The sequence below is a fragment of the Lonchura striata genome, chromosome 2, assembly GCF_050655825.1.
Source record: "Lonchura striata isolate lonStrDom1 chromosome 2, ASM5065582v1, whole genome shotgun sequence".
Taxonomy (NCBI): domain Eukaryota; kingdom Metazoa; phylum Chordata; class Aves; order Passeriformes; family Estrildidae; genus Lonchura; species Lonchura striata.
This window is the reverse complement of record NC_140704.1, coordinates 83,407,744-83,424,232: the sequence shown is the minus strand read 5'-3', so window position 1 is coordinate 83,424,232 and position 16,489 is coordinate 83,407,744. Positions and strand designations below refer to the sequence as shown.

The window sequence follows — 16,489 nt, the reverse complement described above, 5'->3', positions numbered from 1 at the left end:
TTTACTGGAATGAAGTCACTTCATTTCATGGTATTATTTTACTACAAGAACAAGTGGTTATCATTTAAAGATCTGACTCTAAACTCCTAAGGAAGAGATTTCGAAGGTATGTTTCCCATGAAATACATGTTTGTTTGGTTTTTTCATGAAGGTGAGTTGCCTTTCTCTGGAGGAAAATGTGGACAGTGATCCATGCAAATTTGCACTAACATCAAGAACAGGTGATGTCACAGAGACCTTTATTTTGCATTCTGCCAGTCCGGGAGTTCGCCAGTTATGGATCCATGAAATTAACCAAATTTTGGAAAACCAGCGCAACTTCTTAAATGGTAAATTATTTTCTTTTACTGAATGTTCGTAATTGGATGACTTTTCTCTTATCCCTTTTTCCTTGGCTTTGAAATGTTTTGCAAGTTGCCTTTTTCCTCAGCTAATACAGAAAAGTTGGGGGATATATGCCACATTTCTGCTTCAGAACAGATGCTTGCATTTATTATAAGAGTGGTAGTCTGAATTTACATGGTGTTCTCTTGGTGAAATTTTCCAAATGTTTTGTAGGAGTGAATCAAGATAAGTGCCGTCCATTGAGAGCTTGTGTACCGCTTTTAAGCAACTGCAAGCCTTTAAAGGCTAAACCCAAGTGGAATTTTAAGCATCTATTCAGAATATGTTTTGCTTCTATTATTTTGGTGGCCGTTGTTGCATCTTACTGTGGCAGCAACATTCAGATTCTGCAGGAGAAAAGTAGAAGGTTGTATTGTCTGTTGTTACACTAAAAGGTTCTTGCTCTATTTTTATATCTATCAGTTGTTGTCCCAACCTAGATTTTTTTAAACAGTTGTAATGAGTAACAAGCAGAGAATGTGGAGTGACACCTGTTTCTTCTCAACTTGACTGCTGGCTGACAGTGTGATCCTAGAGGAAAACATCTTCTTTTCAGATTTTTAATCTTTAATATAGGTAGATAGAGCAGGTCATGAAGGTTCGATACAGAAAAGTGACTTGAAGTCTGTGGCATCTTTCCACTGCTAAGGAAATTTATTTGAACAGCACTCCCCTTTTTGCCAGTAGACATGTCTGTTTTAAACTGTTCCTGTTCCCTTTCCTGCCCCCTTTCCCCTGATCGCCTCTCCCCTCACCCCCACTGCAGCCTTGACGTCCCCGATCGAGTACCAGAGGAACCACAGCAGTGGTGGAGGCAGCGGCGGGAGCAGCAGCGGTAACAGCGGCGGCCCCAGCAGCTGTAGTGGCATCCCCAGTTCCAGCCGTAGCCGGCCATCCCGGATCCCCCAGCCTGTCAGACACCATTCCCCAGTCCTGGTCTCCTCTGCAGTCTCGGCCCAAGCAGAGGCAGACAAGATGTCAGGTATGTCCTTTCACAATCACTCCCTGCCACACTACAACACCTCTTTAGAATCTGGCCTGAGCCAGCCAGACAGGCACCCTCCCAGTGCAGAGCCGGATGGTCCTCAGAGAGAAGCTGAACAGATTCCCAAGATGAAAGTTATTGAAAGTCCCAGGAAGACAGCAGGAAACATTTCTGGCTCAGCTGATGGAGCCCAGAAAGACTCACGTGGACTCTCAGAGGACAGTCGAACAAGAAACAGCATAGGATCACTGACGCTTGGGAAGCCAAGGCCAGGAGCCATCTCTCCAATGAACTCTCCTCTGTCTACGACTTTCCCTTCTCCTTTTGGCAAGGAAACCTTTCCACCCAGCAGCCCCCTGCAGAAGGGCTCCTTTTGGAGCTCCATCCCAGCATCCCCTGCCAGCCGCCCTGGCTCCTTCACTTTCCCCGGGGACAATGACTCCCTGCAGCGGCAGGTCCACCGCCATTCCTCACACACCAAGGACACAGACCGCATGAGCACATGCTCCTCGACCAGCGAGCAGTCAGTTCACTCCACCCAGAGTAATGGGGTAAGAGCGGAGCACCTCTGTCCTGCGACCTCTTCTAAAATCTTCCTTGCTCCCTTTCTGTGCGTTGCCATCATTCTCCGTACTAACTTCTGGCTCTCCGGTGCTGTACTGCTCTGAAATAATCAACCGTTCCAGTATCTCCTGCGCATTAAAAAGCCAAGAGCATCTACCTCTGTGTGTGTATACATGCGAACATGGCTATGTGTACAGACACAAAAGCAACTGCTAACATTAGATGCAATTTCTGCCTCTGCTGAAAATATAGATCACTAGGCTGATATCTACTAACTTGCTGTCCTTGCTTTTTTCATCTCTAATTTGAAGGCACATAATTAACATGCTGAAGCGTGGCAGCCAGAGCACCTTGGGATATGCATTGTGCCAGCACTTAAATCTGACTTCAGGATTTTGGCAGATTGCCTTGGGGCTCTTTTCCCTTTCACGCAGAAATTTGCCGCCATTGTCCTCTTGAGTTTTAACTTTGTGGAGACATCTACGTTCCCTGGGCTGCTTGAGTTTTATTTTTTTATTAATTTATTTTTCCGCCCTTCTCCTTTCAGGCATAGTTGTTACACATCAATCTCTTTTTAAATCCTGTGTTTGATCAAGGAAGCTTTCTGCAATCCACTCAAAATAGGCCAACAAAACCTAGCGACAATAATCCTACTTCTACTACAACCAAAACAATTACCCACTCCACTTGTCTTTTCTCCTCTGTAAGAAGAACTGGTTTCGGTTTTCTGGAGATTCAGCCTCTTGGTGTGTTTGTGCAGAAATCCGGGCTGTCAACAGAATCTACATTATCTCTAATAACATCCACCATGAAAGCAACACAGCCATCACAGGGGCATGTGCAAATAGAAAGCAAAAATGTTGAGGCATTTGCCATGGAGGTGGTAGACAGGTTATGGTGCCTTTCTTTTTAAACTCACATTTGATTTTTCTCTCACTAAGCATTGTGTTCATGAATGTTTGTTTTTCTACTCTCTCACAAATGGTATGCAATACCAGTTTTGCAAATCACCTAACTTGCTGGACCTCGTTTAAATGCATGTGTTTCTTTATAGAACTGTTTAACACACAAAGCTTTCTTGACTTCTTAGTTCTTACACTTATTTTTATAATAGCTTCAGAAGAAAAAAGTTATGCTTTGCATGTTTTGTATTTTTATTCTGATCTTCCTTCAGCTTTTTATGTGGTTTAGCTCTGTCTTATGTTTATCTTCAGTCTAGCAAAATGTGATGTGATGTAATGCAATGCAAAATCTGTGGTAATTTGAATATTTTGCATTCACTGCATAGTATGTGAATCAAGATGGTGGTACTTGCATAATACTAATTCAGGTTGCTGCATCAAAAAAAGAGAAGGAGAAAGATGAGATGGCACTGAGTTTTCAAAACATTTGGATTTTGACACAATCTCAGCAAAGACACCATTGCTTGTTTTTATCTCACTGTAAAATGTAATGTTAGAATGCATGCATTCTGCTTCACAGCTACATAGCTTTTTTATTTGGTAATTGAGATGGGCCATAAGTCCTCATTTATAACCTCATTTCTATGCCAGTCATCAGGATTCCACACCACATTGAACAAGTTGGAGAAAATGGGTTGTGAAGATTTATTTTAATTTAACCATTTTTGTATGTATATACACATGCACATATGGCTGTGGTCAATTACTTAAGGAAAAATTACATCTAAGAAGAAAAAGGAGTAAGTTTTGGTAGCTGAGAAATATGGGAGGATTTTATATTTTTTTTGTAGATCCTCCTCTAATCCCATAGTTGAGGTCAGTGACGACCAGAAGTACTTTCAGTAAGACAACATTACTGTGCAAGAATAATTACTTCCTTGAAATGCAAAAGGAAAGGCTATCTTTCCATGATGAGAATGAATTCTGGTGTAAACACATTCTCAGGAGCATTTGTCACTTAGTAATTACCAGACAGTTGTTTATTTAACAGATTTAACTGTCCCTTTTGAACATAAGAAATATTCAGAGTTTATTGTGATCCTTCAAAGACTTAAATGTCAGAAAGAAATGTTGTTATAGAAAGGTCAGTCTTGCAGTTACACAAATTCTACTGTATCCTAAGAAACAGTATGTTCAGGAATAGTGTGTAGGGTAAGGTTTGAGGCTTAGTTTGATGTTGCAACTTTTCCTTCATCTTTCCCTGTAAGTCCAACAGGAGGAGTCAACAAAAGCTGCTTTCTTGAATAGAGTTGTTTTTCATCTAGGTAAAAGAATGTAGCAAGTTGTCACCCTAATTTAAATAATGACTGAAAATGAGACTTAATTTATTTTGTTCAGCTGTTCCAGTTTGCCTGAATCATAGAAAGGACTTGTTAATTCAAAAGGCCATGCGGGCTGTCCTCTAAATGAGAAAAAATTAGCTCTCCCACTAGAAATACAGCATCTGAAATTAATACAAATAGCCTTTAGTAGAGTTAAAATCCACATTGAGATCTTTCTCACTGAGGTGGCATATGCTTCATGATTTTAATATGGCAAAAAAAGAAGATTTGAGTCACTCCTTTGAATATAACAGTCCAGCTAGAATAACATGTACAGAGTCACTGGCATTCCAAGCATCAGGGTGTTAAACATGCTATGAAATTAGTATTCTGAGACTGTTCCATTCCAAATGTCTTGGTTTCTCAGCCAGAGTCCTCAGGGAAACACAGGCACAGAGGGGTGGAGTGACTTATTCAAGGCCTTTAGCAGATTGCAAGAGAACACAGTGTTTGGGGCTCCCAGTGCACCATGCTGTTAACTGAATCCCCCTGTATCTCCTCAATATTTGAGAAATATTTGACAGTTTTGAGAAAAAAATAAAAAGATGCTGTTTTAATCCTGTATGCCAAGCCTTCCACTGGCAACTAGCATGAGTGGTACTACTGGGGTTCTGCTCTATAAGCAATAGAAGTACCCAGGACATGGGTACTCATTTCCTTCTTCAGCTTGGCTTCTGCTGAGCCATAGTGAGCCCTCACTGGCACTGAGTGACCTGAAACAGTTTGAAGTAAGAACAGAGACAATAGACAGGAGCACACACACTTCATGCTACTTCATTAATAGGCCATTCACCTTGGTTTTAACTTGTTCCAAGAAAGAAATAATTACTGAGGGAGTAGGTTGTGTCATCTGATAATAGTTTTCACACTTAGATTTATTAAACCTTGTATAAGGAATAGATGAAAATGGACAAAGTAAGACATACTTCTAAAAAATACTAATTTCCAGTAGGTTCATTGTCAGAAGTAGGCTTTTTGTTCTGAAAGTAGTATGATTTTGAACGTACACGTTCTCAGCCATAATTAGCTTTCCACAAATGCTTGCTGGGGAAATGAACAAAATCATTTTTTCAATCAACAGTAGTTGAAAGTGTATGATAAATAGGTAACAACACTCAGCTATCTTAGTCACTAATAATTTAGAAGGGATTCTTACAGTTTAGGGGGTCTATTTGACCATCAAATTAATAATTTCTTATTTCAGTAATTTAATTCATCTTCTGCATTTAAAAGAATAACCTCATCATACAGATGCAACCAGAGATGAGTCTTGTGGTTTTAAGAGATGCTGTCAAAACCCTGTTCTGTTCTTTCATAGCTTGTCATGCTTTGTGTGCAGAAGGCCAGTGTCTGAGATCTGGCAAGTAGGCTAGGAAAGACTACGTGTATTTTTCATTGTTGGAGTTTCCAGTGATTATGAGCTAATGACTGATTTTGAAACTGAACTTACAAGACCATGAAAAACTGTCTTACTGTACTGTAGTTTTCATGCCTGATGAAGATGCAAGGTTCAGTGTCTGAGTTTGAAAGAAAGACAAGTTGAGATTTGTGAATAAACTGACTCCCAGTTAACAAAAATTATATTAACTGTATTTGGAATAAATTTGTGCAGCAGCAGTCCATAAAGATGTTCAAATATCAGACAAATGCACAAGATAAACAGACACAGGCAGCTGTAAAAGAGAAAACATTGCTTTTTGCTTTGACTGCAGTTTAAACCAGGTGGATTAGGTAGGTAATTTAGCAGGCCAAGAACAGCCTGTTCTCTTCATGAATTTTAAATTTTATTCCTTTTTTTTTTTCCCTGTTCTCTCTGCTTCTGATTGACACTTGCAGAGTGAAAGTAGCAGCAGTAGCAATATCTCCACCATGCTGGTGACACACGATTACATGGCAGTGAAGGAGGATGAGATAAATGTCTACCAAGGAGAGGTCGTGCAGATTCTAGCCAGCAACCAACAGAACATGTTTTTGGTGTTCAGAGCCGCCACTGATCAGTGCCCCGCAGCCGAGGGCTGGATTCCCGGCTATGTCTTGGGGCATACCAGTGCAGTCATCATTGACAACCCTGATGGAACCATCAAGTGAGTGCCTGGATGTGTGTAGAAGGGGAGGAAGGAAGAAATCTTCTAATTTACAGAAGGCTTTGAAACCTTTAAGGCCAAAAGTTGATGTGATCATGGAGAAATAAATGAACGACAAGCAGAATGAGTACTTGAGAGGTCCCTTAGCAACTGTCAAAATACAAACTAGTAAAAAAGATCCCAGAAGCACATATTCTTTATTAAAAAGTTGCAATAGCCTAATCTTCTGGGAAAAGAATGCCTTATCTAAGACCAGAAATAATTTGTTTCAACTTGTTTATTTAATAGAATGAGTTGCCAGTCTAGACACCTCTGTCTAGGAAAACAGGGAATGTTTGTTAAAATAAAACAAGATTTTAGAGTTCCTAGATACCTGCTTTAAGCCACAAACCTATTGAAAATGACTGTATACTAGGAATGACTCCAATATTTGCCATGGAAGAAATTGTATCAAAGTTTGAATTTTGTGTAAAGCTTTTGTAGGGCTGCATTTGGTATGGGCTTCATACTGGTTGTTACTCAGTTTGATTGACAGTTTGCTTTTTCATATAGAGAGTTTATCATTTGAGCAATGATTTCAAGGAATACTGAACTTCAGACTACATTGCTAGTTTGTTCACAGTTTTAGTCAAGGGTGGCATCCCTTATGGAATACAGAATGTATTTCATTTTACTATACTATAGTACATAGAAATAACATTTTGACATGCTTTTCCAATGCCACATGAAATTAGATAGTATAGGCCATAACAGGGAGTTGAATATAGTTGATCAGAGTTTCATATTCTGTGTTCAGGAAGTCAACATCTTGGCACACAGCACTCCGATTAAGGAAGAAATCTGAGAAAAAAGATAAAGACGGCAAAAGGGAAGGCAAGCTAGAAAATGGTTATCGCAAATCCCGAGAAGGACTTGCCAACAAGGTTTCTGTAAAAGTAAGTGTTCCAAGATGTCGTTTCCAAAAGAAGTTGGGTTGGGATTTCTTTAAAAGTAGCTTCTGTCAGGACTTCACAAGAAGGAATCAAAGGTAGCAGTGGCTTTAGTGGACAGTTTCTGCCAAATCTGAGAAGAGGAAGTTAGAACCTTCAAACCTGAAAGCATCATACAAAAAAAAAAAAAAAGATACTGCAAAAAGAATAGAGTGGTGTAGAAATTGCGGTATTCATATGTTTCTTGGATTTTGTGGATATAGCTAACTTTGATCCATCTCTTTGCTTGGTTTTCTACCATTCTTTAAGTTATTATAAGATTATCAGGACATTAATTCTTTAATTTCTCCTTTCCAGCTTCTTAACCCCAATTACATTTATGATGGTAAGTTGCTTTAATTTTTAAAAGTTTCAGTCAATAAATTTGATTAAAACATTATTTGCTTGATATGAATTATGTCAAGAACTGAGTACTTTCTACAAAAATATAGATGGGCTCTTTTTAGATAAGGTAGAATGAAATATGTCATATTTCTTTTTTAAGATGCAAGAAACACTTTTTTGTTCACAAGTCCAAAACAATTGGACACAAGGACCACAATAAAACACAAGGACCATGTGATGTGTTCTGTGTGGAAGTGGGGCCTTGCTGAATTTGCAGAGGCCAGGAGTTGGAACTGCTCCAAGGGCAGGGCCTATATACACCTTGGGAATCTAAAGTACTACTTTATCTAATGGAAAACAATGCAAGGAGTAGAAATTAAATGTATTTGCTTCAGTTTACCTAATGCCATTAATTCTCTTTTTCCAGTTCCCCCAGAGTTTATAATTCCATTGAGTGAGGTAACATGTGAGACAGGAGAGACCATCGTGCTTAGGTGTAAAGTCTGTGGTCGCCCCAAGGCTTCAGTTACTTGGAAAGGTCCTGATCATAATACACTGAGCAATGACGGTCATCACAGCATTTCCTACAGGTAATTTGTGTCACATTCAGGAGGAACTGCTGGAACTGTTACATTTTTAATTTGCACCCCTGGTGTGGGACAGCTTGAGGCTTTGAGGCATGAGGATAGGGTTGCTCTCAGACAGAGATATATCATCACTGAGATTTTCCAGAAGTGGTGTGTAATTTCTGCATATGGCTAGGGTAACAAAATGTTATAATCAGTTAATTTTTAAAAACAAAATAAATCTGCTTTTTCTCATTAGCTATTGCAGAAACCATTGTGGTCTGTCACACTGACCTGGTCCTTGAAACAGACCAGTGCGTTGCCAGTACTGTGACAAGCCCTGCCAGTCCCTTATTTCCATTAGTGACTTTCAGATCACACCACTGTGTTTTGCAGAGAAGCCTCTGCTTCCTATTGATGTGACAACATCATTCTTCAATGTTGAAGCATGGATATTAACATTTTTCTCTGGTTTTAGCTTTGCTATGATAGAACATAGTAGAATAACTGGTAACTCAAAACACCAGGGGAAATTGTTGTTTTGGAATAGGAAGCTGCTGTTAAAAAAAGAATTTTTTTTTTCTGAAAGGCATCTTTTACATGCAGAAAATGTAGTTTAATGAGTAACTTCAGTGTGAAGAAATGTCTTATTTCTGAATTATACTCTTAATTCAGAATGAAGAGCTATTGTGAAAAGTTGCTGGCATATTATACTGTTCTTTACTTCCTGGTGCTCCTGCTTTTTATTTTCATTGGGTTTTTTGTTTCTTTTTAATGAGAAGACAAAGGCAGTGTGGTAGCTTTACTATTGCATCCAGGGCTGTTGGAGATGGGTAAGAGTTAAATTTGCTAGGTTTAATTCACTGTTACTCATTATAGAATTATATCCAGTGAATAATCTTGTCTCTGGCTGACAGATTTTTAGATATAATCCTGAAATGTTCTTTGAGTCGGGGAAGGGTGTCATCTTCCTATGTTCCTAAAATTTACCTTTTTTTTTTACCCTGAAATTTTGTGGTGAAGACCATTGTAAATAGGTCAGTCAGTAAAATAACTTGTAGCAGCTAAGATGAATCCAAAGGAAAGTCTGATAAAATATCTTGAAAATATGCATTATATTGTGAAGAACACAGTGTTAGGATTGCTTTGAGCTTAGAGGTGAAATGTGTAGGGAGGATTTACCAAGTATTCACATTTGTAAGAGACATGCAAATTATCTGTTGCTCATGTCCATGGCAGATAGTAAAAAGACTACTAGAAATTCATTGTACAGAGGAAAATTTAAGCAGACTTTTCAAGACAAAGCATCAAACAAAAAGGGTGGTTGAACAATGAGAAAGATTAAGGAAGAGCCTGCAGAGTCTTTCTGCTGTGGTATTATCTAGCTTAATACTGTCACTGCCCTGGAGCAGAGAGTAAATGAGGTCACCAGAGTTGTGGTGAAGTGTGCCTTTTGAAGGCAAACTCTCTCTTACAAGGGGTGAATGCTCTGAAAGCACAAATGACAGATCAGCTGACACCTCCTAGGAGTCACTGATGGAAACGAACCTTTCAGAAAGAGCAAGGATGGATATTTGTTTCAATATGGCTTCTGAAAACTTGATGTTGGTAAAGGAAGCAGGAAGAAAGAGGGGAAGCACTTGATTTTTCCAACAGTAGAGCCTGAGATGTGGTGAGACAGAGTGTCAGGATGTTTTTCTAGTTATTTGTAGGACTTTCTGAGTTAATGGATGAACACAAAGTGCTCAGGCCCTGGTGAATGCTTCTGATATGGCAGGGCGGGGTTTTACTATGTTCATCCAGAGAGAAATAAGAACTGGAGAATAAGAAGTATAAAGAATATCAATCTAACTTTGTCTGATTTTCACAGCTTAAGATCTGCAAGGTTAGTGTAAAGTTAACAGTTGCTGTTGTGTTTCGCAGTGACCTGGGAGAGGCGTCGCTGAAAATCGTTGGCGTCACTGCGGAAGACGATGGTATCTACACGTGCATAGCTGCAAACGACATGGGTTCAGTTTCATCCTCCGCCAGTCTACGAGTTTTAGGTAGGCCTGTCTCTGCCTTGCTTTAGGTACAGTCAAAGTGCCTGGTACTCATAGAACAGTAAAAAGAAAAGCTCAGCTCCTGGGTACCCCTCTGTTAAAGGAGTATTGATAATGAACCTTTTAAGCTGTAATTTAGTGCCTGTTTCATCAGGAACAGATGCAGTTTTAGGATGTAACGAGTTAGAGATTCATGCACAGTTCATCCACGGTAATGTCAACATGCATTTGCTTTGCCGCTACTAGTTCAAACACACTGATAAAATCATATTTTGTCATTACCATTCTTAGTTTAGTCTCAGTGAATGTTACAATGCTAACGTAATTTCTTAAGTGTACATATAAGAAAAGAGTAGCATTACTTTGTAGTTTATTTTTCTTCTTAGCTTGAAGTGTAAAGCCACAAGTTTTAGAACGTACAGCTAGTTCTTGTCTTTGCATCATTGATCTACAATTGAACTATTTCAGTACCTGAAGCAAGACAACCTGAATGTTTGTGAGGAATGAAAAGGAAACATGCAAGGATAAAAAATGCCTGTGTTCTGGGGGCAGACATCAAAGGGCAAAAAAGATTTTTACTTGATGTGTTTGATGACATAGTGATAAGTTTTGAGGTGTGTTCATACATTCACTTATTCTTAAGTGTTCATAATTCTTCATTTTTAGAAATAGGGAAAATATAGACACTAGGATCGCAGATTTTCTTACAAAGCAGCTCATAACAATTGATGCCATCTCTGTCCTTTAATCTATTGTGAGGCCCATATATTTTTCCACTGGTAAGAATCAATTAATAGATTTTAGCACAGTGGCTCTGTCTCAAACTGACTCATAAAAAACCCCAAGATATGAAGCGTCTCAACTGATATGGAGACCTGTCCCAAACCTCTTCAAAATATAGTCTTTCTTCCCTTTTTTTCAAAGAGTTTTATTGTTCTCCTGGAATTTTAACCCAGACTGTGAAACATGTGTCCCTTCCAAATCTCATCTGAAATTTTTGGGTGTTAATATTCAGTGGTGCCACTTAGAGCTCTGCCTGTTGGTAGCCACAGTAAGTGCCTTACTGACAATGTATTGTTGTGGTGATTATTTCAGGCACTTCCTGCTCACTGACCCAAGACAGACACTAGCTAAGCCCTTGGATGAGTGTGTTGAAATATATAAAAGAGGCTGAAAGGGAAATTTTGGCCTTTACACTAGTGTTTCCTGAAAAATAAGAGTTGCTCTCTAAGGTAGCTGCTACACTGCATGGCCACTTCTTTTTCCAGTGGCAGGTGTATTATGGATTATGAGATATAATGTAAGTTGTCTTTTCTTTTTACTGTTTCCTTCAGCTTGCTAAGGTTACTCATTCCTGTTCAGACAGTTCTCACTGTAACCTGAATTGTTTCCACTATAGAATTAGTTCCACTGCATTGGCTGGGCTGCCTTTCTGTATAATCCAGTTTGTCCTGCTGCCACCCTGTGTCATACGGGGATTAATAAAATGGGGTCATTCCCCTCAGAGCCAAAGGATCTGAGTGTATTAAATCTTGGTCATACTGTCCTTCTCTTTTTTGTTGTTTGTTTAGGTCCTGGAAGCAATGGGATCATGGTAATCTGGAAAGACAACTTTGATTTCCACTATAGTGAAGTGGCTGAGCTTGGCAGGTGCGTTCTGTATGCTGATCTCCAAAGCTGTCTGTGTCAAAGTACCGACTTCTCTTTCAAAAATTAAATTCTCCTTGATAAATACCTTGATAAATAGTCAGGAAGTGAAACTTTTACCAGCACTAGATGGCACTGCAGAAACAGAATTCAATTAGGTTGAAGTGGTATTGTGGATGAAGAGATTTATTTTTTTTAAGCATCCCTTACAGGGACTGACGCTGCTTCTGTAGTGAAGTTCTCTTCAACCTTCTTATTTAGGGAATGAAAACTACAGACAGAAGAAGTCTAAAAACGGGCAAAATAACTCATGTAGAATATACATTTGGCCAACTTAATTATGACTTTTGAAAGCTGGTTATTACTCTGACAGGTTGTCTGCAAGTGAGATATAACAGATCTCTGTGAAGTTTCTGCAGACACAATTTATAGTAGATGCATGCACTGAAAATCCTCATGCCCAGGACCTTCTCTGTAAGGGTAACTTACTAGAGATTAAAATTAGGTCTCTTGGAGTATATGTTTCAAGTAAATATATGTCCTTATTGTATTTCTTGGTTAAATCTTTCCTTTCGTTGTTGTGTTCCAGGGGCAGATTTTCTGTCGTTAAGAAGTGTGACCAGAAGGGAACCAAACGAGCAGTAGCCACTAAGTTTGTGAATAAGAAGTTGATGAAGCGAGACCAGGTTACCCATGAACTTGGAGTCATGCAGAATCTCCAGCATCCCCAGCTCATTGGCCTTCTCGATACCTTTGAGACCTCCACCAACTACATACTAGTGTTAGAAATGTGTGTGGACTCTAAATTATCTGCAAAGTGCAATTTTACAGCTGACTTTCTGGGGCACTTATGGTGGTTAATGAATAAGGAACTCAAAAATTTCATAGCAGTTTGAACGTACCTAAGTAAAATACTGCAGTTGACTAAAATGTTGAGTTTAATATTTAGAAGGGAACAAGTAGAGATATTAAATTGACATATCTTAGTCTGAAGGTTCAACAGTATTTTTGTATCAAATGGCCACAAAAGTGAATTAGGAATGTTGTGATTTGGTGGTTTGATGTGAAGGCTCCTCTTCATACCCCAGTCCTCTGTGTTGTAAGTTCTGTAGGCTACAGTTACTGCTGTAGTCTATAGCTTCTTAAGTTTTTTTTCAGTTCTGATGCATGAATTAATCCAAAATACAACCCTTGTAATTCTAACAGGGCTGACCAGGGTCACCTTCTGGACTACATCGTGCGATGGGGAAACCTCACAGAAGGGAAGATCAGACTCTACCTGGGAGAGATTCTGGAAGCTGTGCAGTATCTTCATAACTGCAGAATAGCACATTTGGACCTAAAGGTGAGGTGTTAATGGGATTCTGGGCAGTATGCATCATTCAGGGCATAAAAATTTCCCTCTTCTAGAAAACTTGCAGCTGAGAAGAACTGTGAAATGCTTTGAGAGTCATAAAGGATATGTCTTGGGACTCCGTTCCCAAATGCTTTAGATCCTCAGAGCCCGCAAAGCAGAAACTTTCAATTCCTTATGCTTTCTCCTTATAGCTTGCTTGCCCTGTGTGGCTCTTTGTGCTGGAAATAATTGCTAACAGGAAGTTTTGCTTGATTACATATTTATTTATTTATTTATTTATTTACTTTCTGGATAGCTTGTAGCAGAAATCCATTCCTTTCTCAAGAAATGTAGAGTTTATTGTGAAAGAGTCTGCTTTTCCTCTTTTGCTGCAAAAACGTTTCTCATCTGTACACTTTGAGGGCTGTGATACCTAAATGAATGGTGCCTCTTTGAGCCTTTATTCTTCCCTTTGTGGATTAGTTGAGCCACAAGGGTTTGGTGGATTCTAGTAAAAAAAAAAAACTATGTGAGAAGGTCTTAATGTAAATACTAATTAAAGACTTATTATTTACACTTTTTTTTTCACCTTTATATATGAATAATGATTTTAGCATTGACAAGTCATCTTTGTAGGCAGGGTCTCTTTAGCCAGATAGGGTCATGATGAGAAAAAGCAAAAAGATTGAGTCTTTTCCCTCCATGTACTTCTGTTTTCCAAGCAGAACCATTTTTGGGTCTTCATACCATTAAATTTTTTCTATTGTGCTATAGAGAGTTCACCAGTACTTTATGGTCTTACATACAGATGAACTAATTAAAAACTAGTTGTAGGTAAATTGCTCTTACTTTGCAGAGATTACAGCTACAACAGCAGTAGCTTTATAAATAAAACTGTAGAAATAATTCCACTTTCAGTTCACGAATAATGGGGCAGTTCTCTTGAAGTCATGTGCATCCAACAAGATCTTCTGCTGCCATAGTCTCCTAAGAGGGCTTGTCTTCCATCTGTACAGCTGCATTAGATGAAAGAGTTGCCAAATAAAGCTGGATTCTGTTGAAAGCATCATGCAAATATCTATAAAGTCTTCCAGTCTTTAAATGCAGGGGATTTGTTGTCTCTGTGGTAAAACAAATAGAGCCAGTTGCTTTATTCACCCTCTATTCGTAATTGCTGTTCATTAGCTTAAGTTTTGAAACACAGTTCCTGTGAAGTTTTGCAAAGCTGCTGTCATGAACAACTGAAGTATTCACTGGCCGAATTATATTTCCTGCAAAAAAATATAGTGCCAGCAGCTATAGCACATTCATTGCACGTTGCAATAGGCAAGAACCCACCTGCTGGTTGGTCTGGGGAAGCCTTGTTACGACTGCCTCAGAGCTTTGCAGAGCTGGCCTTCTGCAGTGATGATTATGGAGTGCAGCTATTTATGTTCTAGAACTGACCACATTGGCTGCGAAGCAGTTAAGTTGGAGCATTAAATGTGTGTTAGACTGACTTGAAAGAAGGCATTTTAATTTTTGCTTTTATGTTTTCTAGCCTGAAAATATTTTGGTGGACCAGAATTCCACTAAGCCAACAATAAAACTGGCTGACTTTGGAGATGCAGTCCAGCTCAGTACCACGTATTATATCCACCAGTTACTTGGAAACCCAGAGTTTGCAGCTCCTGAAATTATTCTTGGAAATCCTGTTTCACTCACTTCAGATGTTTGGAGCATTGGAGTGCTCACTTATGTCCTTCTTAGTGGCGTCTCTCCTTTCCTGGATGAAAGTGTAGAGGAAACTTGCCTGAATATTTGCCGCTTAGACTTTAGTTTCCCAGATGACTACTTCAAAGGAGTTAGCCAGAAGGCCAAAGATTTTGTATGCTTCCTGCTTCAGGATGACCCAGCTAAGCGTCCCTCGGCTGCACTGGCCCTCCAGGAGCAATGGCTGCAGCTGGGCAATAGCAGAAATGGTGACAGCATTGATATATCCAGACTGACTTCGTTCATTGAGCGGCGAAAACACCAGAATGATGTTCGACCCATCCATAGCATTAAAAACTTCTTACAGAGCAGGCTCTTGCCAAGAGTTTGACCTTGCTTGAAGTTGTCTCTCATTCTCTTTCACTTGCCAATCAATCAGACTGGAGATGGACTCCTCCTGCCAATCAATCAGACTGGAGATAGACTCCTCCTGCCAATCAGCGGTTGACTTGAATTTTGAGGAAAGCAAACCCCAAGCCAACCAGCTGCTAGTGAATGTTCGTGTGCAAATGCATTCCACAGGGACCCGCACAGGGTGGTGCGAGGGACTGGAGATGCAGACTTCACGGGGGTGGAGGACAATAGCACTGTACTCTGCAAAAAGCAGTCACAAGCGATACAGCAACAGTATTTTATTCAGGTTTCTGCAAAAAAAAAAATAGTTTTTTTAATAAACAAGAGTTGAATTTTGCAAGTGAACTTAGCTACTGTTTTCAAGATTTATTCAAGGAAGAAATGCCTATGTTTAAAGCACTGGTGTTAAACAAAAATCAGATCATGCCTGGAGAAGACTCACCAAAAGGCTGCCCATTGGTACGGCCTTGATTTATAACATCTGGTTTTCACTTGGTCCTAGAGCTTTCCAGTTGCCTCGCCTGTATATATCTCACGTAGCAGTGCACTGAGATCAGACTCTGCTTTTAAGTGCATCCAACCTCAAAAGATTTTGCATAAAAATAGAATTAATTGTTTTGCTCTGATAAAATGTAGGCCTTACTTGTATATAGACTGTTACCTGCCTTTGGTCTGTAATTTTTTTCCCTTTCCTCTTATCCTTTTTTCCCCTTCCTTCCTAAATGGTGGTATACCACTGTGCGGGTCTTCAGTTTGGGTCAGTAGTCACTGTCCCCCTAGAAAAGAACTTTGGGTTGGTGCCCAGCTTGCTGACCCATTTGTCAAGCAGTATACAGCAGGATGAAATACTGTAAATGCACTCATTTGGGATTTTGTTTTCTTTCATATCACGTGCAATGTTGTGGCTTTAACATTTTATGCAACTATTTATGAGGACCTCTGTTGTAACTGTAATAAATATATAGAAAAAGCACATACTTAGTACGGCGAGCTTTATGGTTTTGTTTGTGTGACTGGGGGTTCTGGGTGGGCATGGGCAGGTGTGTTATACCACACTGTCATTATTAGTTTAAGATGAGGATTAGCATAGATTTTAGTCGAGACTAGTCAGTTTTAAGGATTGTTAAAAAGAAAAAAAACGGAGAGAGAGAGAGAGAGAGAGAGAGAGAGATTAGTAT

General features: G+C 39.4%; 1 protein-coding gene across 1 annotated transcript in view; it reads left to right on the top strand.

Annotated features, from left to right (window-relative positions):
• TRIO (trio Rho guanine nucleotide exchange factor) overlaps positions 1-16,284 on the top strand; it is a 246,193-nt gene extending 229,909 nt beyond the window's left edge. The window contains exons 47-57 of the mRNA XM_021528950.3: positions 152-329; positions 1,151-1,920; positions 6,054-6,301; positions 7,098-7,236; positions 7,588-7,615; positions 8,042-8,204; positions 10,104-10,225; positions 11,794-11,872; positions 12,459-12,659; positions 13,076-13,214; positions 14,746-16,284. Coding sequence (XP_021384625.3) covers positions 152-329; positions 1,151-1,920; positions 6,054-6,301; positions 7,098-7,236; positions 7,588-7,615; positions 8,042-8,204; positions 10,104-10,225; positions 11,794-11,872; positions 12,459-12,659; positions 13,076-13,214; positions 14,746-15,288 — 2,610 coding nt within the window. The 3' untranslated portion in view covers positions 15,289-16,284. The remainder of the gene's footprint in view (positions 1-151; positions 330-1,150; positions 1,921-6,053; positions 6,302-7,097; positions 7,237-7,587; positions 7,616-8,041; positions 8,205-10,103; positions 10,226-11,793; positions 11,873-12,458; positions 12,660-13,075; positions 13,215-14,745) is intronic.
• The last annotated feature ends 205 nt before the right edge of the window (positions 16,285-16,489 follow it).